The sequence below is a fragment of the Eurytemora carolleeae genome, unplaced genomic scaffold (assembly GCF_000591075.1).
Source record: "Eurytemora carolleeae unplaced genomic scaffold, Eaff_2.0 scaffold1188, whole genome shotgun sequence".
NCBI classification, from domain to species: Eukaryota; Metazoa; Arthropoda; class Copepoda; order Calanoida; family Temoridae; genus Eurytemora; species Eurytemora carolleeae.
Window position 1 is genome coordinate 53,434 of NW_019397074.1, and position 26,545 is coordinate 79,978.

The 26,545-nt window shown below is 31.5% G+C and overlaps 1 protein-coding gene across 1 annotated transcript in view; it reads left to right on the forward strand.

Annotated features, from left to right (window-relative positions):
• LOC111711628 (otoferlin) overlaps positions 1 to 26,545 on the forward strand; it is a gene marked incomplete at its 3' end in the record, with an annotated part of 74,158 nt that overhangs the window by 20,136 nt on the left and 27,477 nt on the right. The window contains exons 13-31 of the mRNA XM_023486019.1: positions 336 to 455; positions 1,046 to 1,112; positions 1,474 to 1,591; positions 4,042 to 4,138; positions 4,368 to 4,397; positions 6,050 to 6,120; positions 9,357 to 9,475; positions 9,824 to 9,890; positions 11,067 to 11,138; positions 13,011 to 13,059; positions 14,530 to 14,623; positions 14,838 to 14,944; positions 16,914 to 17,030; positions 18,032 to 18,111; positions 18,478 to 18,550; positions 19,520 to 19,594; positions 22,850 to 22,953; positions 26,014 to 26,110; positions 26,415 to 26,531. Coding sequence (XP_023341787.1) covers positions 336 to 455; positions 1,046 to 1,112; positions 1,474 to 1,591; positions 4,042 to 4,138; positions 4,368 to 4,397; positions 6,050 to 6,120; positions 9,357 to 9,475; positions 9,824 to 9,890; positions 11,067 to 11,138; positions 13,011 to 13,059; positions 14,530 to 14,623; positions 14,838 to 14,944; positions 16,914 to 17,030; positions 18,032 to 18,111; positions 18,478 to 18,550; positions 19,520 to 19,594; positions 22,850 to 22,953; positions 26,014 to 26,110; positions 26,415 to 26,531 — 1,674 coding nt within the window. The remainder of the gene's footprint in view (positions 1 to 335; positions 456 to 1,045; positions 1,113 to 1,473; positions 1,592 to 4,041; positions 4,139 to 4,367; positions 4,398 to 6,049; positions 6,121 to 9,356; positions 9,476 to 9,823; positions 9,891 to 11,066; positions 11,139 to 13,010; positions 13,060 to 14,529; positions 14,624 to 14,837; positions 14,945 to 16,913; positions 17,031 to 18,031; positions 18,112 to 18,477; positions 18,551 to 19,519; positions 19,595 to 22,849; positions 22,954 to 26,013; positions 26,111 to 26,414; positions 26,532 to 26,545) is intronic.

The window sequence follows — 26,545 nt, forward strand, 5'->3', positions numbered from 1 at the left end:
TTAACCTTTTTTCTTAAATACTTTTTTATTGGCATAATACGTTTTGAATAAAAAAAAGTATAAAATAAACAAATCCGTAAGGTAAAAGATTGTTGAATTATAGACCAAAACACGTGTGATTACAAATGAAATAAACCGAACGCTTCTCACTCTGGTTAGTACTGGCCCTGGGTGAGAGTAAAATGTTCAGTTTAACACTATCTCAACAACAAGTTCCGACCCCAGATCACTTAGGGTTATCCTAATATAGTTTTTAATTCAAAAACATCAATTAGCACTATTGAGCTTGAACCATGATAACCGCATTTATAAGTTTTCAACTCTTCTGTGTTCAGGGTAGAACGAGTGTAAAGAAGAACACCTACAGTCCGGTTTGGAACGAACAGATCGTCTTTACAGAAATGTTTCCTCCGCTCTGCCAAAGGATAAAGATACAGCTTCGAGAAAGTGATACAGTAAGTAAAGATACAGCTTCGAGAAAGTGATACAGTAAGTAAAAATAAAGCTCCGAGATAGTGATACAGTAAGTAAAGATACAGCTACGAAAAAGTGATACAGTCAGTTTCATTGACTGTATTGGTAGCTTGTCAACCGATTTAGAGGAAACGGACATATGTTTTTTTTTTCTAAAACGTTCTTTCCCCTCGGTTGGTTATGATGTCAACTTTTGCCACAAACTTTGACTTTATAATCTCTTTGTGTGATTAACCCAATGCAGTAGACCTTTGATATTTAAAACTGTAAATTCTGCTTATAGATCAAATAATTAAAGTTTGAAAAATCACCATTTGGTTGATTAGTCTCTCATCCCTCATTGGTATAATTTCAAAGGTTTATCCAATAAAAGATATATTGATTAGTTCAAATTATTTTACCCGAGTTAAATTGATATCAAAATTTCATAAAAAGTTAAAACAAAAGGTATATTTTTCTGAAGCGACTTCTTCTTGGTCAAGATCCTGAAAGATCGATTTATCTCACCGCGAAAATCGAATCAGTTTATCTCATTCTGTTCATTTAAAAGTTACAAGCTCTACTATTTTAGGTTGGGGATACGGTTATAGCAACACATTTCATAGATCTTTCAACAATATCTAATGATAAGGATAAAGGTAAAAACAGTGTTTAATTTGATGCCAAAGATGAATTTGATAGTTTTTGAATCTTAGATTAGTAAACAAAAACAAAAACAAAACATTCATTATTAAATCATAAATTTTATATGTCAAAGCGTTTATCCACACAAAAACTAGATAATATGAAAAAGTGTCCATTTAAGGGACTGTAAACGTAATTTAAAGAGACCCTGCGTTTAAACGTAACCTTTAAACCTTTATGAAAACAATGTTAAGGAAGCTAGTATATGTATTATGCTTTTTTATCTTAATAAGTTTTGCATTCTGACGATTTCCTTCATTGTCTCTACGCCAGATACCCGCAAAGCATCAATTGACTAAATCACTGTGATTGTAGGTTTTCTGCCGACATTTGGTCCTGGGTTTATAAACCTGTATGGATCAACCCGAGACTACTCTCTAATAGATGAAAACTCAACTCTTAATGATGGTATAGGAGAAGGAGTAGCATACAGGTAGAACTGGCGGCCATCTTTAATTTTTTTATTTTGGTTTTTACAAATTGACATCCTCGATTTTAACCTTTTAGGGTCTCGTTATTTTGAGTATAAATATGAATTATTAATTTCCACGTTTAAAACTGCACAGAAAGAAAACTTATTAACCCTATTCCTGCTGGGGGGGGGGGGGGTCAATTTGCCCCCCCCCCTGTAGTTTTTTTTTTACATAACTCAAAAAGTATTGGTCTGAGGCTGTTGAAATTTTCTGACTTTTCCTACATACCCAAAGCCCTGACTTCAGGCCTAAAACCGGGCTTTAATAATAACTGCCTGAGGAGCGGGGGAAGGCAGGCGGCCATGAGCCACCACTATTTCCCCTTCCGTGCCACATATTAGCTTTTTTCTCTTCCGGCAGCCATGAGCCACCACTATTTCCCCTTCCGTACCACCACATTTGACTCTTCCGGGCAAAACTACTTTTTTAAATGGTATATTTAGGGCCTTTAAAGTGTGATTTTTAAAGTAAACTATAAAGTTTCTAAAAGAATTATAGAGTTCTTTATATTCACAAAGAGAAGGAAAAATAAGGGTTTACAAAGTTTTATTGCAACTCGTCAATCCTTCCGTAGAAAAATAGTAAAAATAGGTAAATATCTGAGATGAAAACTTTTGATCTCGATATTCAATGGGGGGGGGACGCACTTTAAAATATATAAAGGATCAATGTTTAATCCCTTAATTAAAACACCTCTGCAACGTATGACCACCACGGAATATATATAAGAGGAATTAAACTAATCCTAAGGAGTGCACAAAATAGAAATCAATGCTTGATACGTTTTTAATCCTGAACAGAGAAATTTTAATAAAAATACAAGCTGAATTCTTTTAAGATTTCAATTATTAAAGGGGAATGGATCTTTAATATAGTGTGTAAATCGTACATTGTTCATGACTAAACATATTCTCACAGGAAGTTATAATTTTAAAAAAGCATTCTTACTGTTGACTGTCTTTGTAATTTCAAGTGAACCTCCATATAAAGAGAGGAACTCCCTGTTCACAATTTAATCTATTAAATCTTAATTTGATAATTAATGTAGAAGAAAACGTCGTTTTGTTAGTTTGAGATTCAGACAGTTTCCTCCATTGTTTCGGTCAGCCAAAATCCCTCAGTAGCTTTTCTAGAGAAATCACAATTGAAAAGAATCAAATTTCAAAAAAAAAACATGTATATATCATTCATTCTTGATGATACAAAGCTATTTGTATTACGGGCGTGCCACTCTTTAGATGGAAGGTCACTTGAAATTGTTTTTAAATGATAAAAAAGGTCGAAAATAGTATAAACACTCTGTGCCGAGTGATGACTGATGCCTAATGAAGAAAATATTTGAAATTTGCATTTTTCTTTACAAACAGCTGATTTTTCAGCTTAATGTTTTAGTCCTTTTGAGTTTATAGAAGATAAACGGAGATATATCTAGCAACTAATGCTTGAATGTTAAAGGGAGTGTTCGCGAAAGATGAAAGGGGGTATAGGCTTAGTGCGATAAAAAACGCTGTTGATCGCGCAACTATCTAAGAATGCCGCACAACACTCACAATTTTCGAAATCCGTTGAAAACGTTTTCTAAAAAAATAAAATATTATAAAATATAAACTATATACAAATGTGGCGAAAGATAATCGATGACTATAGGTTGTAAAATCTAAATGATTTGTTTGAAATCAAATTGATCTTTTACAGTCTAAGTAGAATGTTGCAATTTTCTCAATTTGTATGGGCGCTAAGTTATTCGGTATGAGACGTCTTTAACAATTTTCTCCTTATAGACGCAACAGACAGAAGTAAGATTAGTAGCGATCAAAAGCGCTTTTTTATCGCATTAAGCCTATACCCCCTTTCATTTTTCGCGAACACTCCCTTTAACAACAAATGATCCCTCTCACTTTTATTAACAATTGTTAATAGTTCACTAGAGTTTTATGTGCCCATAAAATAGAGATAATCCTGTCATTATAATATTTTTATATTTCAACCAAATAGTAGGTATTTCTGGTGCAGACAGGTTTAATAGCTTTAGGACTTTTAGTTTTAAGAGTTTTAAGAGTCCTGTGTGATTTAGATTTAAAGATTTATTTTAGAATTAGTATTCAGTTATAAGTTTTAAGAGTTTTTTGTTTAAGAGTTTCAAGATGTTCGTATTTAAATGTTTTTAAAGTTTTAGGTTTAAGATATTAAAAAAGTTTAGGTTTAAAGTTTTAAAAGTTTTAGGTTTAAGAGTTTAAGAGTTTTAGGTTTTAAATTTTAAATATAAGAGTTTTAGGTTTTGGAGTTTTATTTTTAAACCTTTGAGTCGTCTCGTAATAACTTTACATTTTTAGGGGTCGTCTCGTAATAACTATACATTTTTAGGGGTCGTCTCGTAATAACTATACATGTTGATCGATATATATTTCAGGGGTCGTCTCTTGATCGCTATAAAGACTGAAATCTCTGATAGTATTGACACGGCTCCTAGTGAAGTAGAAGTAGAGCCCACGCATACAATAAACGAGGTAAAATATTCGATTGATTCATGAACTTTAGTGAAGCATTTATCAAATAAAACAAAAAATATCTAAATTTATTTTATTTAACTTAATGATTGGAATTGTAATTTCAAATAAATGATCTTCAAAGCGTTATTTTCCGTGCTGTAAATTCAAATCGATTTTGTTATAATTTTTATATTTCTGAAAAAAAAACATTTTGCTTCATATGTATATTTTACTTTTGTAAATCTAGGAATCATCAGACTATTTAAGGCAGTTTGAGGTACAACAAAACATGTGTTCTGCATTCTTGCACTAAATGCTTTTGATCTATTTCTTTGAGAATTAGATCACGTCCGTGTAAATCTTAAATGCGCTTAGATTATTTTAAAATTAAATTCATTCTGAAGTTTTTTTGAACTCCAGTTCCTTCAGATTTTTTTCAAATGAACTGATTTTGTCCACACTTTTTGATTGATCAAATATTCTAATTCTGTGATATAAAGGGTTACACCATCAGGTTGCAAAGATATAGGGATTAGAAAATTGTGTTTAGGCGTGAAAAAACAAAAGTTCCGACTGCTGATGTATTTTATTTTAAAACCTACTCTTGTCCTAGCATATTATCAAACTTAGCATGGCAAGGGAAATCCTTATGCTAAATTCGCCAATTTTAAATGTAACAGATGTTGAATTTCGCAATTTATTTGTGGGAATTGTGTGTAAAGCAAGATTGTAAAATAAGGTTGGTCACTCTGAATGCGCTCCAATGTACGGAAAATGTCGTCTCCGACGTTAGATAGATATAATCCTACTATGACGTCACTCTCACCTTTATAATCACTAATCAGTCACGTCATATTAGGATTGTATCTATCTATCTTAGGAGACTACATTTTCCGTACATTGGAGCATAAAAAGAATAACCAACCTTATTTTACAACCTTGGTGTGAACTGTTTTCTTCTTTTTATGTCTCTACATTTTTAATTTGTCAAAAATAGATTTAATTAATATTAAATATTATAAAATATATACTGATTTATTTGAGATATTATTTACAATTAAAAGAAACCCCAATATTTTGTTCGAAATATTAAATTTACCAAATACGTACATTTTGAAATTAAATCAGAAATTAGAGATATATTTAACATTTTGTCTATAACTAAATTTTGCACACAAAATTTTAGGATTTTTTTTAATTAGTATTTTAAATAAACTAGTGATTAAAACATTTGTTGGTATCAGGGATATTAAGCAAAATAAATATAAGGTCGTCCTTTGTTGTGTTAATATCAGATCTTATTGACAATATGCAGGGACAATTTGATATTACTATTGAAATTTATAATTTGCACAAATTATCTAACATTAATATAATTTGTTAGTTTTTGGTTTGAAGATTTTTTGATTAAAAATATTCTATTTATTTTGTCTATTTAATGTTATTTAATATTCGATGTTAAAAAGGAATACATTTTTATATAATACTGTTTTCTAAAATGGAATAATTTTTCTAAAAGATTTTTTTTTAAGTTTTGCTTTCAAATTTTATTAGCATTTAGACGTGGAATTCAATAGTTCGAGTAAAAAAGGAATACATTTTTCATTTTTAAAATTGCCTTTTTAATTTTTTTTTAAATTTAACATTGCATTTAGACGTGGAAACAAAAGTTTGATTTTACATAAAACTGTTTTCAAAAATGGACTAATTTTTATTAAAGATTGCCTTTTTACGTACAGCTACAGTTGAACTGTCCACATTTATCATTGTGAAATGTATATTATTGTACCTTACTTTATTGTACAATGTAAATTATTGTACAAAGATGTACAATATATATATTTGTGTATATATTGGACAATGTACAATCTGTTTTTTAGTTCAACATACTCGAAAAGAATAATTGTCTATTACATCTGATCTTTTCAGGCTGTTTACAATAGAAGAGAGGAATTTTTCCTTTTCAGCACTATATTAGAAGCTACAATCATAGATAAAAGGTTAAGTTTTTCAATAAAAAAATAGGCCAAGAATAGAATATATTTCTCAAATATTGAAACGTTTTGAAACCAAAACATAAGTTTATACTTAAAAAATAATCTAATACTAGACTGCTATAGTGCTTTGTGCCGCCCTGTTTCTAGTAATAGTTGCTTTTCTACGCTATGCAGTATGCATCCAATGCAGTATAGGGTTTCCAGCGAACGAAAATTTTCGCAAGACAAATTAAAGCGAAATTTCGCGAAAAAAGCGAGAATTTTCGCATCTTTAGCGAGCGAACGAAATGCAACAAATGTAGCGAAATGGTCGCGAAATTTTCGCGAAACGAAAAGAATCAATGCATCTATGATATGTCTGCATGTAGTAAATGCCTTTATGCATTACGGATTCTTGAACACATATCTTTCCAGATACAACTCAGATTCTCTTAATCGATTAATGTCTCAACAAGGACATGTTCCACACGGCTACTATGGCGTGAACTATCCACGCCACTACCGCCGGGCGCGATCTTGAACTATAAATGTCTCAACTAGGACACGATCTTAAAAACTATCAATGTCTCAACTAGGACACGATCTTAAAAACTATCAATGTCTCAACTAGGACACGATATTGAGCTATCCATTCCTCAACTAGGACACGATCTCGTAAACTATCATTGTCTCAACAAGGACACGATCTCGTAAATTATCAATGCCTCAACTAGGACACGATCTCGTAAACAATCAATGTCTCAACTAGGACACGATGTCGTAAACTATCAATGCCTCAACTAGGACACGATCTTGAGCTATCAATGCCTCAACTAGGACATGATCTTATAAACTATCAATGTCTTAACTAGGACAGGATCTTGAGCTATCAATGCCTCAACTAGGACACGATCTTGTAAACGATCAATGTCTCAACAAGGACACGATCTCGTAAATTATCAATGCCTCAACTAGGACACGATCTCGTAAACAATCAATGTCTCAACTAGGACACGATCTCGTAAACTATCAATGCCTCAACTAAGACACGATCTTGAGCTATCAATGCCTCAACTAGGACATGATCTTGTAAACTATCAATGTCTTAACTAGGACAGGATCTTGAGCTATCAATGCCTCAACTAGGACACGATCTCGTAAACTATCAATGCCTCAACTAGGACACGATCTTGAGCTATCAATGCCTCAACTAGGACATGATCTTGTAAACTATCAATGTCTTAACTAGGACACAATCTTGAGCTATCAATGCCTCAACTAGGACACGATCTCGTAAACTATCATTATCTCAACAAGGACACAATCTCGTAAACTATCAATGCCTCAACTAGGACACGATCTCGTAAACTATCAATGTCTCAACTAGGACACGATCTCGTAAACTATCAATGTCTCAACTAGGACACGATCTTGAGCTATCAATGCCTCAACTAGGACATGATCTTGTAAACTATCAATGTCTTAACTAGGACAGGATCTTGAGCTATCATTGCCTCAACTAGGACACGATCTTGTAAACGATCAATGTCTCAACTAGGACACGATCTTGAGCTTTCAATGCCTCAACTAGGACACAATCTCGTAAACTATCAATGTCTTTACTGGGACACGATATTCAACCTGTTTATAAAAACAGGAAACGATTACTCTCTCCTAGTAAACAGTACAGAGTCTCTATTTCAACTAGCTATATTTCTTCAGGCTTAGATTAGGATTTGATCTTAACAGCGTAATTACAAGTTATTCTCTGTTATAAATAACGTAGTTAAGCAATCTCAATATTAGTATGATGTAGTTACATATATATCTGCATATACTAAATGGGTTAATCGCAATACATGATTTGCATATTTACTAATGGGCACATTTAGCTAAATGGACAATGTACAACGTAATTTTACTATAGGCCTCTGTATTTGCTACATGTATCCTATGCAGCCCTATATATACTTCTATAGATTTATTTATAAGAGTCTTTACATGCATTCTATGCATCCGTTTATAAACTTGTATATATTTCCTCATAAGAGTCTATGCATCTATAGCTATTCATGCATCCTATGTTATAAATAAATATATAAAATTTAATGCTATATTTGATTATATGGCATAAATGATAAGCATATTCATATAAAACTATGCAACTATGCTCCCTATGAATTTAAAAGTATATATTTTTATTCCTATGGTCTCATATTAGACCTCTAATGAAAATGTTGGTCTGATCAGCTCAGAAGTTTTACCTGGATATTGTAGATATCCTATAGATGTTTTACCGGGATATTGTAGATATCCTATAGATTTTTTACCAGGATATTGTAGATATCCTATAGATGTTTTACCAGGATATTGTAGATATCCTATAGATGTTTTACCAGGATATTGTAGATATCCTATAGATGTTTTACCAGGATATTGTAGATATCCTATAGATGTTTTACCAGGATATTGTAGATATCCTATAGATGTTTTACCAGGATATTGTAGATATCCTATATTGTAATTTGGAAATAAAATCTTTCTTCTTTATTCTATTCCTGGCTTATTTAGATATATGCATACTTTATCCTATAGAGCAGTTAGATATTTGATTTATAGTTTATATATTTATAATATATATATATGATATATACAGTAAGAACCAGAAAACTGTAGAATTGGAAGACGACATTAAAGCAATACTGAAGTCTATTTGATGTTGTTGCAAATCAAATAACTTTACTATTAAGTTATTAAATCACTTATTAGGTGAAATGGGGTCTGTTTACACTGCACTATTGTTGTGCCTCATGTGTATTGGACTATTTGAAGTCCTAATTTGAGTCTAAGTGTTGACTTCTTTTTCCAGATTTTTCTGGTTATTACTGTACAACAGTATATATTCATACACATTTTATTAAACAATTGATTTTTCGCCGAAAATTCTGATTTTGTTTAAACAAAATTAATTATCTGAGTTTGAAATATCAGTTAGAAAATTTGAGACTTAATTCCTGTAAAAGTCCTTTATTGTTTATAAAAATATGACCAAAGAATAAAATTATGTCTTTTAGCAAATCCCTTGTAAAGTCAAACGTAATTTTGGAAAATCCGGCTGAAAATTTGTGAAGAATTCCACAATTGAAAGATTTTTTGTTAATCCAGTAAAAACACTGCTTGGAATGAGTTAAATTTCATGAAAAATTTAAAATTTATGATGATATCTGTAAGGACGATCCTTTTTATTGTTTGTATTCTAGGCTAGTAGATAAATCAATATGGTTTGAGATATCTATGGGTAATGCTGGTAATGCCTTGGACGGAGAAATTATTCCTGGAAGAGTTGATGATCTTGATACAAACCATCATGATGATGAAAGTAAGTCCCTTGATACAAACCATCATGATGATGAAAGTAAGTCCCTTGATACAAACCATCATGATGATGAAAGTAAGTCCCTTGATACAAACCATCATGCCATGGGGACAGAATCATTAGACATAAATTTAAATAAATGAAATGATAACTCAATTTTAAAGATTTAACCTAAAATTTTGTTTCAATGATTTTGTACACTGTACACACTATAATTTAACTCGCCAAATTCTGTTGCATGAAACACTTTGGGTCACCATACACAGGCAACACTAGACAGGCTGGTATGTTTATAAAGACTAGACCCACATCGGATCATGTAAATTTTGAACTAATGAGTACACTATATAGGAGAGGATGTACTCCGTGCCACCTGGAACAGTACAACACCTCCGACCAGAGCGCTTTCTCATGACAGGTATAGAAACACTGATCCAGTAATTGCATGTTTCATTTACCACAAGCAAGAATGTAATGCAAGGAAAGATAATTGCAGCTGCGTATACTCTGCGTACATATTGAAACCAGTTCTCTTTGGGCGGAATTTGTAAACAAGAATAGATGCCTCAGTGTTCGTTTAGTATCCGAGGAGGTTAAAAGCATTGAATTTTGATAATTTTGATAATTTACATAATAGTTTCCTATGACCAGAATATTTCATTGATTTTTTATGTGAAAGATGGATCCCATGTCAGGCTTTGACATCCGTCTTGTGTTTAAATTATCGCCCATGGTGACAGTCACTGCAGTACAAAAGATGCGTACACCTCTGAAATAACTTTCCTTGCATGAAATCCTTGACCACAAGAATCTCGTACCATCCCGTTTTGCATTATATAGTCTGTATGTACACTGTACTGCTTGTCCTAGCTGCTGAAAGACGGCGATTTACTTTAAATAAACCGGAGTTTACAGTTGAACTTGTTGGGCTGTTGCCATACAGTACAATCATGTATACAAGCCTTATCACTGTAAACTCCGATTTTTTAGGAAGCAAGGGCAAGGTTTTAAAAGTACACATACTGTCTATAGAAGGCTAAATGAGGACGGTACGCCAAATAAAAATCTCCTTCTTGTGAGTTTATCGTGTTATTCTTTAATCCTACAAGCCAAAAAAAACCCTGGCTTATCTTGTAAAGAGAATTTGGATTAGAGGCCTTTTCCAGGATTTTATTTTTTAGTTTCTTCAATGATGTTACTGAAATGCATTGAGATAATTTCCCTAATTCAAGATTATCATGTATCATTCTTAATTCCTAGAATAAATGTAATTATTCGGGATCAAGCAAAAATTAGATTACCTTTTCTAGGATAAAATAAATACATTTTAGGTGTATGCATTAAACACATAATAAATTAATGAACTTGAACTGTGAAGTATCAGGAATTATGACCTCCCCAAACACACAAAATCCCAAACTTAACATTTAAGAAAACATTTTTAACTAATTTTTTAGATTTTTATAATTTAGAATATATAAACTGTTATTGCCACATCTACTTTTGTTTACCAATCCATGTAATTGTTTTTCTTAAACTTTTGCCTCTATACAAAATTTACTAAATGATAAAACATGACAATATTCTTCTTTAGGCTGTATTATTTCCTTCCGTTCTGGGATGAGAAACCAAGCCTTTATGTTAGGACAGCTCTTCCAGATCACAGGTTATACGTTCCTGAAAATGCGTTTTTGATAATAAGAACGCGTTCCTGATTTAAACGTTCTTTTCAAGCAATTTCCGTTCCGTTCAGTTCCGTTCTTTTACAAATGTTTTTAAAGAATGCGTTCTGTGCGTTCCGTTCTTTTTCTGAAAGTTGGGATTGTTCTTGACAGTTCCGTTCGTTCTCGTGAAAGAACAATCGTTCCCCAGGAACAAATTCCCAGTCATATGCCCTGCCCCCCCCCCACCACTTGGCAAATGCCGAAGGAAGGTACGTTGCCGAGTTAAATTACAAGAAGAGAGAGATTAGTATATATTTAAGGGTTAGGAGGTTAGGTTAAGACACTTTCTGAACCAAGCGACGCGGCTAGGACATGCTAGGGGGGCAAGCGCTGCGGCTAGAACAGGCTCTCTCTCTGTCTTGTAATTCAACGCGAAATGCGTACATAACTTCCTTGGGTTCTACTTAATTTTCAAACAAGATTTGAAGTTTTCCAGCTTGTAAGAGTAGTCGAATTTCATTTTCAAAACGGATGTATTTTGTAGATTAATTTTAGAATAAATTTCTGTATTTGATGCTGAAAAACTATATTCTCCATGCATATATCATTTATAAACATTGTTAAAGATCGAACTCATTCTCATATTTAGGTTTTTTTAGGAAAAAAATAAAATATGCAACAAGCTACTTAACTTTATTTTTTTTAGTTTTTAAAGATATTTATTATTCATGGTCGGAGAAAAGTAAATTCTGGGTATAAATTAATAACTTGTACGTGTTGCCTGTTAAGTTTACACTGAAATTATCCAAATAAGGGAACGTGTAAAATAGAGATTAATGATTAAATAAAAAGAATTTTTTTTTTACTTTGATTAATGTGTTTCATACAACCCTCCACCAAGGGATGTTAACGTTTTCAATCTTTTGAAAAAAAAAGATTGTTTCGTCATGAAACGACGACAAAAAATCGTTTTTTAAAGTTCATTTTTAAAAACGGTCATTTTTCAAAACTTGCCGTTTAGTTAACGACGACCCTTCGTTAACGTTCGTTAAAGATCGTTAACGAAGAGAGGAGGAGAGAGGAAACCAACCTGCAGGGCATCGGTACTTATCATTCAACATATCAAGAAGTTTTAGCTCCCCCACAATTTTTTAACTTTATGAAAGACAACATTCGATAAAGTTGCTTGTAATGTTTTTCTTCAAAAATATCGTTTTTTTTGAACGACCGTATTTAAAAAGTGTGTTGTTTCGTTAACGATCGTCAACGACAACCCTTTGATAACGATCGTTAACGACGACCCTTCATTAACATATTTATTAATGATAATTTTTTTCCTCAAAGATGATCCTTTTTTTAAAACAATCGTTTAAAAAAAACAATCATATAAAAAAGGTCGCTATTTGTTATTTTAAAAACGATTATTTTCAAAAAAAGGTCGTCATTTGTTTTCTAAAAGTTAAAATGAGTGGGTCGTTTTTTTCCTAAAATGAAACGATCGTTTTAAAAACGATCTAAAAACGAAACAACAAACGATCGTTTAATAATCGTTTTAAAAAAACAATTAACAACCCTACCTCCGCCCTCTTGTGAATTTCTGATTAAGTGAGTTAGAATCTTAAAAGTTTAATTTTTATCAAAGTCACTCATTTAAATTCAGAATACTGAACCAATCACTAAGATTTGTTTGAGTGGGCGAACCCTTTTGCTTATATCATCACCTAGCTATTCATTTCATTTAGAAGCAATTCCATTTTCTGCAATTTACCTTAATTAAAATGGTGTTTCTGTACAGTTAAAGCTAATGCACAAACAAATACGCAAACAATGTGTACAAACATTAAATTGCAATGTATTTAAACCAATTCTTACAGGAGACGGATGTACATTAGCAATGTTATTGGGAAGATAGCAGATAAATTGGTAAGTAAATAAAAGCTTAATTGATCACTTACACTCGTCAAAAATATTTTTTTTTCCAATCATGTCCGCAATGTTAATAAGATTTTTTCAAACTAGATTGGAGAAATTAGTATCACAGTATCACTGTCACGTGACACAGACGGAGACACGTGATAATGATACCGTACCGCAATTGGTGGGAGTTCTGGTCACGTGATACGGACATATTTATTATATTATCAATTACCTTGATCAATTATATCTATTAGAAAAAAATATTATATTCAAATAACCCATGTCACTTAGGCTTCTCTGGGATATCGTCGTTTTCAGATTGGTTGCGTATTTGCTGAATATCATCTGTTAAACTTACGATTTTTATACAAAGTAATTGAGTCTTTGCAACAAATCCCAATTTTCTAATATCTATATATCTACAACCAAATTATGTAAACTTGTAATATTTCAAATATACATAAATTTTGATAAAGTATTAGATCAATTTCTCGAGTCAGGAACATCAGATAGAACTATTATGGGTCTCGATCAACTCCTAAAATGTAACTGTTTCAGCCTATACCCCCCTTCATTTTTCCTTTACAGTCTGTTCAAGAATGATTTCAGTTTTGCAAATGTTCTGAATAATTAAGCTGAATACTGAAAGTTTAGAAACCTGGTGAAAGGTGGATAAATAATAAATTAGGTTTTGAAAAAAAATTCAAATTAAGACTACAAGACATGATTACAATAAATATTAGCTCCTTCAATTTAATCTGCTTCAAATTTACCATAATTGTGCATAATGTTTTCCACATAAATACAAGTTTACGAAAAAAAAAACAATAGAATGTTATAAAAGTAAAAAAATGAGATGTTTTAAATAGACTCCAAATGTAGCTTTAAGTTTGTTTTTAAAGAATTGAATTGATTTCCTTTAGAATTAAACCATTTTAAACCCTTTCTGGATTAAACATTGGAAACCTTATAAGCAAAATGTCTTTCTTTCTTTCTCTCCTTCCAATTAAAAAAAAATTGGAGATTTCCACTCTTAAAAAAGACCAATTTCATAGAATGGAGAGAATGAAAATTATCCAAAGTTATAAAAAAATCTCAAATACAACAAATTTTAAAGTTCATGGCTTTGATTGATTCTGATTGAAAGTCTATCAATAAATAACAGTATCATGGTTAATTTATTCATCGAAACTACTATTACTGTTGTTCAGGATCTCTGTACAAAGGTTTTCGTTCTAAAAACGCCCAATGTTATAGTTTTTTTGAAACAAATCCCTACCCTGATCAATTAACATAATAAAAATGTATTTTGGATTAATTATTGTTCTTGACTGATGCATTTAAAATACCTGAAATATACTAAACTAGTTAGGCGCGGGTCCAAACTTAACTTAGTAAATTGTAAATAATTGTTTGTAACTTCTCATGCTTGGTAATTAAACACAATTATGAAAAATATAAAAATGAATTTTCTAGGAGGAGAACCTGCACGAGGTCCATCTTTCTATTGATGCTGAACATGATTCTGCTGAATACAAGCTTAAGGATGCATTTGATCAGTTGTACCAAGGTAATAACAATAAGTTACAATAGTGTCTTTTTTATCCCTTAAAATATCCCTTGAAATCCCTAGAAATTACTTTTACAGTCCTTATCGTCAATTTTTAGTAAGAGTAGATTAGGAAAATTGAACCTTTATTTCTGAATGTAACGTTTATTCATTAAATGGTTTAAAAATAAATTGTTTTCTTTTTAAACAGAAAATAAACATGGTTTCAATTCAGGCTGCAACGGTTTTCTATCGTTATGCAAGACCCCAAATACAGGGGTTTCCTCTACTGGGAAGACAAGACTGGATAAGGAACGGATTGCTCTGTGTCAGTCTGAGCTGGTTTGTACTATTTCAATCATTTTAATAATCATTTTTTTTCTTTAAAACTTAGTTCTCATAAACTGATGCTAAAAAGAAGCACATTGCAGTTCGTAAAGTATAGTGACTATTGTCTAGTAAAGTATAGTGACTATTGTCTAGTAAAGTATAGTGACTATTGTCTAGTAAAGTATAGTGACTATTGTCTAGTTGGTAAAGTATAGTGACTATTGTCTAGTTCGTAAAGTATAGTGACTATTGTCTAGTAATACAAAAGTAAAATAAGAAAGTAAGGTAGAACTCTGATGTTTCATTTTTCCAGTAACGTCTAATTCAATCAGGGTTCAGTCACGTGCTTGATGAAGATTCTATCTATTTATCTCATCGTCCAATTAGAGAAGAATCAGTGCTAAATAGTCAACATTAATGTGTACTTCTACTGTAACAAGAATGAGAACCAAAGGCCATGACATTAGAACACTTTATAGTCAACCCATCTTTAAGTTAAATTATGGCTGTCTGAATCACTCTCCAGTAATTCCAATTAGTATTTTCATTTAACGATATGCCACTTTTCTGCCTTTCAAGTAACAATCAGACCTGAGAACTTGTGTGCGATTAATGTTAATCTTAAATGCTTGATATTGACATCCAATGTGGACAATTTTACATCTAAGGATCAATGAGTAATCATCTCTGCAAGGTATGACCAGAGATGGAATTTAAAGAATTTGAGCCGCGGTTTAAATCCGCCAAAACCCGGTTTAGATTTAGAGCCGGCTTAAATCTTGAAACATTTGATACAATTTTAAGTGGAACCAACCATATCTAAACCGCGGCTTAAATTTAAACCGCCGCTCAAAATCTTTAAATTCGGCCACAGGATTGTTAAGAGGAATTAAATTAATCCGAAGATCTTCATTAAATTCAAAACACAAAAGTTCTGATTTTAAATCAATTTTTCCTTTTAAATTATTCAGAGTACTTCCTTTAAAAATTCTATTCTCATTTTTATTTCAAAGTTCAAGTTAACAAAAAGAAAGAAAAATATGTTGTGAAACCATTTCCTAAATCTTCTTTCAAATCTTTTAAATTCTTTCAAAGGTAATGAAATATAAATGAGTTCCATTAACACATTTTAACTTTATTAAACTTTGTGAAATATCTTCCTCTTTAGTAGATGTGTAGTCCAGGGATGAATCGTTTTTACTTTTTTAAAACGTTTGTTTCTTTTAAAAACGACGAAGAAAAAACGAAAAAAATAACGTTTTTGAAAAAAATTGTTTTTGAAAGACGGTAGTTTTTAAAAACGGAACGATCATTTTTGAAAAGTTCGTCGTTAACGATTGTCAACGACGACCTTTCTTTAACGACCGTTAATGACGACCCTTCAATAACGATTGTTAACAACCTTTACAAGACATTTTTTGGTCGGAAAATCCAAGGTCAGAATACATTCAGGTTATTTCTCTCGATAAAAAAAATATTTAAAACAACATTCTTACGCTGATCTTTCTGAGAAAAATTGAAATTAACTGTCATAAAACTGTGATTCGTTAGCAATTTTTTTTTCTTAAAAAACTATCGATTTAAAAAACTATTGTTGTCAAAAACCATCGTTTCTCGTTTTTAAAAGTTGAAAACGTGTTCGTTGTTTTCAAAATTGATAGTTTTTAGAAAAAAAAGAAAACGAAACAGGACCGTTTTTTATAGTTTTAAAGGGCTAAGATATTCTGAAGGTTCCAAAGAAGGGATTAGAAAGTGAAAATTTGTAGAATGAGTGTTCACTTTCTTAGTTTGTTGCAAAAACTCAGTTCCTTTTGAAGTAATAAATCATTTGAATTTGCAGTTAATTACAAAGGTTTCTAATATGTTTCCAATAAATAGCTATAAATAAGAATCAAAAGATTTTAAATTTATAATTTTCTCTAAATTTAATGCTAATTCTTTAAATACAACATGATAAAATTCAAGAAAAAAACTTGTTTAGGAGACCATTGGAGGTCAGGCCCGGCAGTGGAAGCTTGGTGTTAAAAAAGGAACAATCAAGGAGAAGTATAAAGGAGCACTTGGTTTCCTTGATAGATTAAAGAAACTAGTTGAAGATGTAAGTTTTTTTAAAGACCTATGTCAAAGTTTTTTTTGAGAAAATAGTTGATATTATCTGAAAAGATTTAGGTTTATTGTGAATCCTCTAAAAACCCTAGAAATATTGAAGGGAAACTCTCTCTATTTAAAAAGAAATGGCATATTCAACTTACAATTAACAATAGTAATCTTGAACACTTTTTTAAAAGAAAACTTAATGAGATATCCATATTCTCCTTTTTTAAAATTGATTATAAACAATTGTGGTTTCATACCACAGCAAAATTGAGGTAACATGTAAGATGTAAGCAGATGTAAGCACTTTTAAAACTAATTAATTTGACCAGATGAAGTTTTATGAATACTGTTGTGGATTAATGATATATTCCTTTTGCTTAAAGATATTTTAACAAATTTTCATTATTTCAAACTATGACTCCTGCTAGAACTAACTGTCAAAGTATGATATATTAAAGGTTTACACCATCAGGTTGCAAAGATAATTTTTCTAACATTTTCGGTTTCTAGCCACAGCATAGCCTCTCAGATGTAATATTATTGTTTTCTAGCCGCAGCATAGCCTCCCAGATATAATAGTATTGTTTTCTAGCCGTAGCATAGCCTTCCAGATGTAATATTATTGTTTTCTAGCCGCAGCATAGCCTCCAAGATGTAATATTAATGTTTTCAAGCCGTAGCATAGCCTCCTAGATGTTATATTATTGTTTTCTAGCCGCAGCATAGCCTCCCAGATGTAATATTATTGTTTTCTAGCCGCAGCATAGCCTCCCAGATGTAATATTGGTGTTTTCTTGCCGCAGCATAGCCTCCCAGATGTAATATTAATGTTTACTAGCCGCAGCATAGCCTCCCAGATGTAATATTATTGTTTCCTAGCCGCAGCATAGCCTTCCAGATGTAATATTATTGTTGTCTAGCCGCAGCATAGCCTCCCAGATGTAATATTATTGTTGTCTAGCCGCAGCATAGCCTCCCAGATGTAATATTATTATTTTCTAGCCGCAGCATAGCCTCCCAGATGTATTTATCTGGATGATCAGTGGAAACAGAAGAGTAGCTTATCAGCGTATTCCAGCAAGGTAGAATCTAAAAATATTTATCTTATTCATTTATAAAAATAATTTTCAATTTGTAGCATAAATCTAAATCTTTACAACCGTGAAATATTCCTTTGGATTAAGCTCAATTTTAACCAAAATTTTTTGGCTCAGGTTCCAACTGTGTGCATTTTTTTTGCTGTGCAAGTAAAAGCAATTAATGCAAAAAACTATTTTTTTTTTTTTTGTGGCAACCCTGATCAATACATGTATTGCTAGTTTATTCAAGAATTGAAATTCCTATTAAGTTTTGTCCCCCAATGTTTCAGTATGTTCTTTCTGAGAGACCAAAATAACATGAATATAAGCAAATTTTTAACAGGTTTATTTTTATTAATTCTATTTTAGAAATATTCTGTATTCTCTGTTGGATGAAGAGAAGGGAGCGGATTGTGGAACTGTACAAAATCTATTTCTCAGGGTAAATAAACTTATCCTTGATGTGCTTATATTTTCATGTTTGTTCACTTTCAGATATTAAACTTAGAACAACATACCTTGGGTTCAAGTTTAAAAGTTAAATATTATATTATAACTTATGAAGAAATATTTGAAATTTCATGTAATAATTTAACATATAATTTACATTTAGAATAAAGAAATAATTTACAACAAAAAACCTCAAAAGATTTAATTTCAACAAATAAACCATTTTGTTTTAAATAGTCAAATGCTTTTTACAGGTCTATCTTTCTTTTATTAATCCCATCCCTTAGATGGCAGAATTCTCTTGATAGGATAGTAAGGAATATCTACATAGAAAAATTATTTTGTGTACAATAGCAGATGTGTTAAGATTTATTATGCCCTCCCATCTGGTATAATTTATCATCTTAGATCTGTGTCCTACACATTTTGACATCACAATAATGAAACATCATTCCTAGTTCATTTTGAGCGTGCAAAGTTAGAAGTAATTATTCAAAATAATTCTGATGATTTTAACTTGCTCTGAATTACTTCTAAATGATAAATGTTTACATCTTTTAACAAGCTCTACAGATTTAAACGTTATTGTCGGGTGCGTATACAAGATATAATCTTGGTGATGGCAAAAACTGTATAAAGCATAGAAATGTCTTACCCCCCACAAAAAAGTTAAAGGGAGGGGGAAAATTGGTGAATTTGTTGGATTTTGAAATTCAGCATTTTTAAGTCTCAAAAGGAAAAAATCTGTATAAGCACTTGATCATCATATTAAAATTAATTTCTACTTACAAGCAGTATTTCTTAATAATATGTGATGTGTGTACAAAATGTATATTATATATTGACAATATTTTATTTATTCATTTATTGACACGAATATTCAATCATCAGCTTACACAAAACANCCTCTCATCTGACTGTATGTATACATTGTAAAAACCTGTTCTGCTGCTGGTTCTAGGTGAACCCGCATAGTAGCTCGTGGAAGAAAACCAGTTTATCCAGTTTCTCCCCCGGGTTGGATCCAAGTACCTGGGTCAGTGTTGCAGCATGCTCACCACCAGTATTATTTGTCTGTGCATATCAGCACTCACACTTACTTTCTTTTTGCATTTGCAATCATTTTTGCATCAATTCTACATCCTTCAATTCAGATTCAGATTCTCATATTTTGTTCATAAATCTAGTTACTTGTAAAAGGAGGTTTCACGGTTTCACACGCACCTCTGACACTTTAGTAAAAGTAAATTCAACCTAAAATCTGACCTCGTCAACCTTGTTGCACCGGCTATTCCTATTGAGTGTCTGCTTTTTTTTACCAAGTGTCCGGGTAATACAGTGCAAACTGGGACCGGCAAGGTTGACCCGGCTCGGAAATTTAAATGTACTACGGCTGCTTGTGTTCAACCCATTACGGCTTTCCCAGATTAAAGGAATTGAGACTTTGCCTCAAACTCAGATTTTTTTATCCCTTTATCTTTGCAACCCGATAGACCTTAGACATTTCAAACTATGAATTTTGTAAGATGCAATAATCTAAGTATGAAATATCAAAGGCTTATACCATTATGTTGAAAATATATAAGGATTAGAAAATTTGCGTTTGTGGCAAAGATTCAATTCCTTTTACGTCATATTAGAAAGTTAAAATTGAATATGAGAACATGCAAATTGCAAATTGAACGCAAAGGATGCCAGTATTGTTGTGAAATTAAGAAAGCCATTATTAAAACTTGGAAAATGAAGTTTCATTGTGCACTTGAGCAGTTGCACATTTTATGGCACTTTTACTACGGTATATCTGGTATTGAAGAAGACGACAAAAAAATGTTACTGTTTAAACTAGTTTTATGATTTGTAAAACGAAAAATGAAAACAAGGATTACTAAAGCTGTCCGTATTTTTCAAGCTTCTGGTTTAAACCCAAAATTTATGTTTAAAATTTTTTTATCGGAATTAATGTTGTCTAATTTTTTTATTTTAATCAAAATTTTAACAAAAATTTTCTAAAATATGCAGAACAGTTATCGGTCTGTTTTACTCAATTGGACACTGAGTTTGTTTATGATTTTTAATGCATTCTCAATTCAGCACATTAGCTCGTAGAACAACAATAAATGATATGTAAATGTAAATTTAACGCTTTTCAAAATGCAACTACTCCTGTCTCAGAACAAATACTATCCATTGGAAAATTTTACCCTTCAAAAAGAACTTTATTTAAGTTTTATTGATCATTTTTATAAAAAAAACTTTATCAGTGTAGATGTTTTCTATGGTTTCTACTTTTCATACATATACATACAGGGTAAGACAAAAACGGGATTATCAATAGTTTGGACAACATCTTTTAAATTTTTGTTTCGTTTCGATTTTTAATTTTTGGCATAAAAGAAGCAAAATGTAATAAAAAACATTGAAAAAATATTTTTGGAACATTGAAAACAATTTCATAAAAATTCATTAGAAATCCGCAAAAATTTGAGTGGAAATCTGCAGTGACTGTTATCAAAATATAACCTTAGAACTGTTCTGACTTGAAAAATGCAGATAATTGCTTTACATTTTCTGAATTTTTTTAAATTTTAGAAAACATACGAATAAATATTTTCCGGATAATATTTTTTTTTAATGTTTCAAAAATATTTTGATTTTTATCACATCTTATTAAATTGTTTATCCTAAATTTGAATTTTTTTTTCCAAAGCAGTGATATTACCGAGTTCTCACTCTGTAGATGGTCTCATTCATGTCCAATAATACTAAAAGTAAATGTTTATAAAGAAAATAAGAAAGTAAGTGTGTGTGATGTATTTTTGGTAGGAAAATAAGGGTGCACTCGGAATGCCACAAAATGGATGTCTCAACTTTAAATTCCCCAAAAGCATGTGCTTTAAAAGGAGTACCTAGCTACTACCTCCACTTTCAGTAAAAACTTGATGGATCTAATGCAATTTTAGGATTTATACTGATTCCAAAGTTTTTTTTATTACTAAGTTGGATGGACCAATTCAGGACGCTATTACATATTATGTTTGGTTTTTTAAAATTATTTTTATTAATTTCATTATGATTTAAAGTCGTTCCTAATTTACCGTCCATGTCGAATATAGTTAACACTCCCTTAACAATAAACCTGTCTAAACAATAAACCTGTCAATCATCCCTCCCTTTAAAAAAACGTCCAAAGAATCCATGCTGAGATAAACTGCATGATTATAAGTTGAGGCATGAAATATTTGACAAGACGTTTGTAAAATAGTTAGAATATTTCTATATAGTTCAATTATCTGGTTTATTACAGAGGTTTAAAAATTCTTGAGATTTAGAGTATAATTTGTATCGTGAATTTTTTTCATGAAAAATTTGAATGTGTTGATAGATAATTTGGTAATCTGGTGTGCATGCTTAAGATAATATCGACTAATATTGAATTATTGCATCACATTTAAACACTAATAGATCAGGGGGAGTGAATTGAAAAGCACTTTAAATAGCTGGAGTCACAGCATATATTCTCTTCTTTTAGATAAAGGCATCTATCAACGGTGGCACAGAATGATAAATTTTCCTAGGTGGACTGTGGTGCACTGTAAGGAGCAAGCATGATATTTTGTCTTGTGGATCTATATTTAATATGTTGTTTGGTAGAATATATAACAATTATCTTCTTAATCAGTATGTACTATGTAGGCCTGGTGTTTGCATTTTAACAATATTTTTAGTTATGTAATGTTTAGTTTATTATTAAAACCAGGAATTCTTCTATCTTAATGTTTTAATTAGTTGGGGTAATTATTTTTGATTATATTCATTCCACAAATACTTTTATGCATTATGATATCAATCAGAAAAAAACCGAATCAATGCACAAAGAAAGTCAGTTCTAATTCTACAAAATTTGTACAAATAGAATAAAACTCAACACATTGATATAATGAGGTCTTCCCTCTGTACATCTTTAGTTTTTTCTGGTGTGAAGTGTCTATTTTTCAAGGGAAAATGCATTATGCATTGGTTATGAAAATTGGCAAACGAGATTTGTTAACTGATAAGATTTCATTTTTTGAAGGCATAAGCATGACGAAAAATATTAGAATTTTAATAAAAAGATCCAAATAGTTTTAGATTTTCATTTTGCTTTACCGTCACTGCATTCAAACTAAAACAAAACCTGCTCAACCCAGCATTAAAAACCATATATATATATAGTGCCCTGTATATTTGAAACTATTATCTTGGCATATAATAGTTGAGATGGTTTAAAGGAAAGAAATATTATCTATTTCAGTTAGCTGGACGCAGAGGATCCGGGTCAGGAGGATGGGTTATCCAGGCCAAGATTCAAATCTATCTCTGGCTTGGTTTACTCAAGCATAAGAAATGCTACCCAAGGTATCAAACTCAAGACTTCTCAATTATGTTAATGGGTCAAATTGTGCTTAAAGGAAAAATTAAAGGGGTTATAGGCTGAAACCTGAGAATCTCAGGAGTTGTTGAACGATAAGACATCTATCTTATGTTCCTGTCTCGAGAAATCGACATAAAACTGTGCCAAAATTATACTAAATTGTATATATGTAAGATATACGGACCACGTGACCAGAACTCCCTCCAATGGCAGTACAGTGTACTGGTCATGTGATACAAGACGTAGACATGTGACAATAATACTGCACTGCCATTCGTTGGAGTTCTGGTGACATGTTCCGGACGCATAAATAATATTATCAATTATATCTATTAAAAATGAAAAATTATTAAATTCAAATAATAATAGGAGCAAACTTGAGTTTCTCAGGCTCCTCTGGGATATCGTTGTTTTCAGATTAATTGCGTATTTGTTGAATATCATCTGTTTAATACTACAAATCTTATACAAAATCTTACATATATATACGTTTTGGTATAATTTTGACACAGTTTTATATCAATTTCTCGAGACAGGAACATCAGATAGATGTCTTATATGTCTCAATCAGCTCCCGAGATTCTCAGGTTTTAGGCTATACCCCCTTTCATTTTTCCTTTACAGTCCCTTTAATACAGAACAATTAGAAGAGTTTCACTGGAATTCCGGTTTAAGGTTTACATACGGTATTATTTTCTGAAATTTGTTTTAATTTCCTTTATCAAACAGGGTCCTGAACTTAAATTTTTTCCCTGTAAACCAGAAATTTCCGCAATATGGCCTGTACCGGAATTCCGGGACATTACAGAATTATTTCAGGAAAAAACATTCCTTAAAATTCTCGGGAAAAACGTTAAAAACGTTCTTTTCAGAACAATGTCCAGAATAACATAGAAACATCTGAAAAATTGTATAAAAGATAAAAAGTATGCCCATGACATCTAGAATAATCTACGCTTATTTTCAACTCTTTCCCTTTGTTTGAAGAATTGACGGGACAAAACTTTTCCGACATTTGATTGGATTTCAGTTGGTCAGTTTGGTCAGTTGGTCAGTTTGTTCTATATTGATCTTTTTATTACATACAGGGTAAGCTACAAATTATAAGCCTTTAGAATTATGATTATAAGCCTTTCAGGGAAAAAATTCTCAGAGTTATGATTCGATCCCTGCCACTGCAAGCTAGATACATTGATAACCAGAAAACTCTGGAATAGGAAGACGACTTTTAAACTTAAATTATGACTTTAGATAGTCCAATGAGAACAGGAAACAGAAATTATTCAGTGTAAACAGACCCTTTTCACTTGATTTGTGATTGAATAAGTGTCTAATAATTTTTTTTTGATTTTTAACAACATCAAATACACTTACGTATTGCTATAAAGTCGTCTTCCTATTTCGGAGTTTTCTGGTTATGACTGTAGATGAATCTGCTTTTTTGAATCGTATTTTGAATAATATGAGGGGAAATAGTCAATCATGGAGCAGAAATAATAGAGTACAGGGATTTAAGGTCATTCCCAGTCCAATTTGGTAGAACCGTATTCATACTAGATTCAAGGGTTGCAGCTGTAATTTTGTTAGCTCTAATATACCCTAGATTTCGGATGAACTAAGAGACAAAATTTATCCTTATGATCGTTAGATTTAAGAGTTTATGATCGTCAGATTTAAGAGCTTATGATTAGGGTTGTTAATCGTTTTTGAAAATATCGTTAAACGATCGTTTTTTTCGTTTTCCTATCGTTTTTTGTTTCGTTTTCCGATAATTTAAAAAACAATCGTTATAAAAACTTATAAAAAAACGATAGTTTTTAAAACGATCGAAAAACGAAACAAAAAACGATAGGAAAACGAAAAAAAAGATCGTTTTTCAAAAAAATGAAAACGTTAACATCCCTACTTATGATCGTCAGCTTTAAAAGCTTATGATCGTCACATTTAGGAGTTTCAGGTCGCCATTAAAGTGATGTTATCCTGTGTTGGTATTGGGTAACCCATATACCAGCCAACATGTAATAGTTATTGGAATAAGTTTCACAACAAGAATGACTGAAATATCCATGTTTTTTAACTGTGAATATAGATTTTTTAAACTGTCGTTTCCAAATAGCCATTACTTGCATATTTCTGCTACAAACACAATTAAGGGTCTTGTCAGAACAAAACACTGTTTTAGCTAGACAACCGACACTATCTTCCACATGAATGGTAAGATAAGGGTTTAAGCTAGACAACCGACACTATCTTCCACATGAATGGTAAGATAAGGGTTTAAGCTAGACAACCGACACTATCTTCCACATGAATGGTAAGATAAGGGTTTAAGCTAGACAACCGACACTATCTTCCACATGAATGGTAAGGGTTTAAGCTAGACAAACAACACTATCTTCCACATGAATGGTAAGATAAAGGTTTAAGCTAGACAACCGACACTATCTTCCACATGGATGGTAAGGGTTTAAAGCATACCGATGTATAAGCGGAGGGTAACTTGATCATTACAAAGATATACTTCCTTGAAGAAAACGTTTTTTAGATAAATTTTAATGTTAAACAATTTAGGTTTCTGAAATAGACTCTATCGTTTAGGTCTCTTTGCTTAGAATGGTAAAAATGTTTAAAGATATCCAGAGGGNGGGGGGGGAGACTGAAAAATATCACCAAAATATCTTTCTTAAGCTTTTTAAAATGTTTACATTTGTAATATAAATAAATTAGTGAAATATTTAAAGTAGCTTTGTACGTATATTTTACAGAAAACTTGGTTCTGAAATAAAGTTATCAGCTAGCTCTTGTAAAAATAGTCAATTATAACTATTTAAGACCTTTTTCGCATGCTTAGCTTGGTAAGCCCAGGGCAGTTAAGTAGATTAAGATGTGTAAATGGTAAGTTTAAGTGTAATTGAACTGTAATGGGAGTAATTGGCTCTTTTATGTCACAACATTCACATATCACAACAATCTAAACTAAGAGGAAAGTCTGCCAGCTATTTTTTATATAACAATATTTGCTAATTATTTTAATCTTTATTCAGTGGATTACCCCCTGGGTTCCATCTGACCAATGAGATACTAAATGCAGAAAAACCAGCTCTACTCCCTCCTCTGTATATACAGTACAGTGAAAAGCATGTAAGTTTATAAACATTCCAAAACCCACTACTTTCAATCTTTAAACTAATCATACAAAACTATGTACTCAACTAACTGACTCACCAAATTTATCAAATTACAAAAAAATGTTAAATTTTTAACATTTTTTTGCTTTTTAATCCCAATTCAATCGAATTTCTCTATTTTCTGTTATAATTAAGAAAAATTTATGTTTTACTAAAGCCAAAAACTAAACTTGATATTGACACAGTAATCACATTACTGTAATAATAACATAATACAATAATAACGATAATGATAACTTACCTTTATTTTATTGTAGTATTTCCAAATGCGAGCTAATGTTTACCAAGCACGATCTTTGATTGGATCCGATAATTCTGGATTATCAGATCCTTTTGCGAGAATTATTATCGGAGAACACTGTAGATCAACCCAGGTAAACTATCAGAT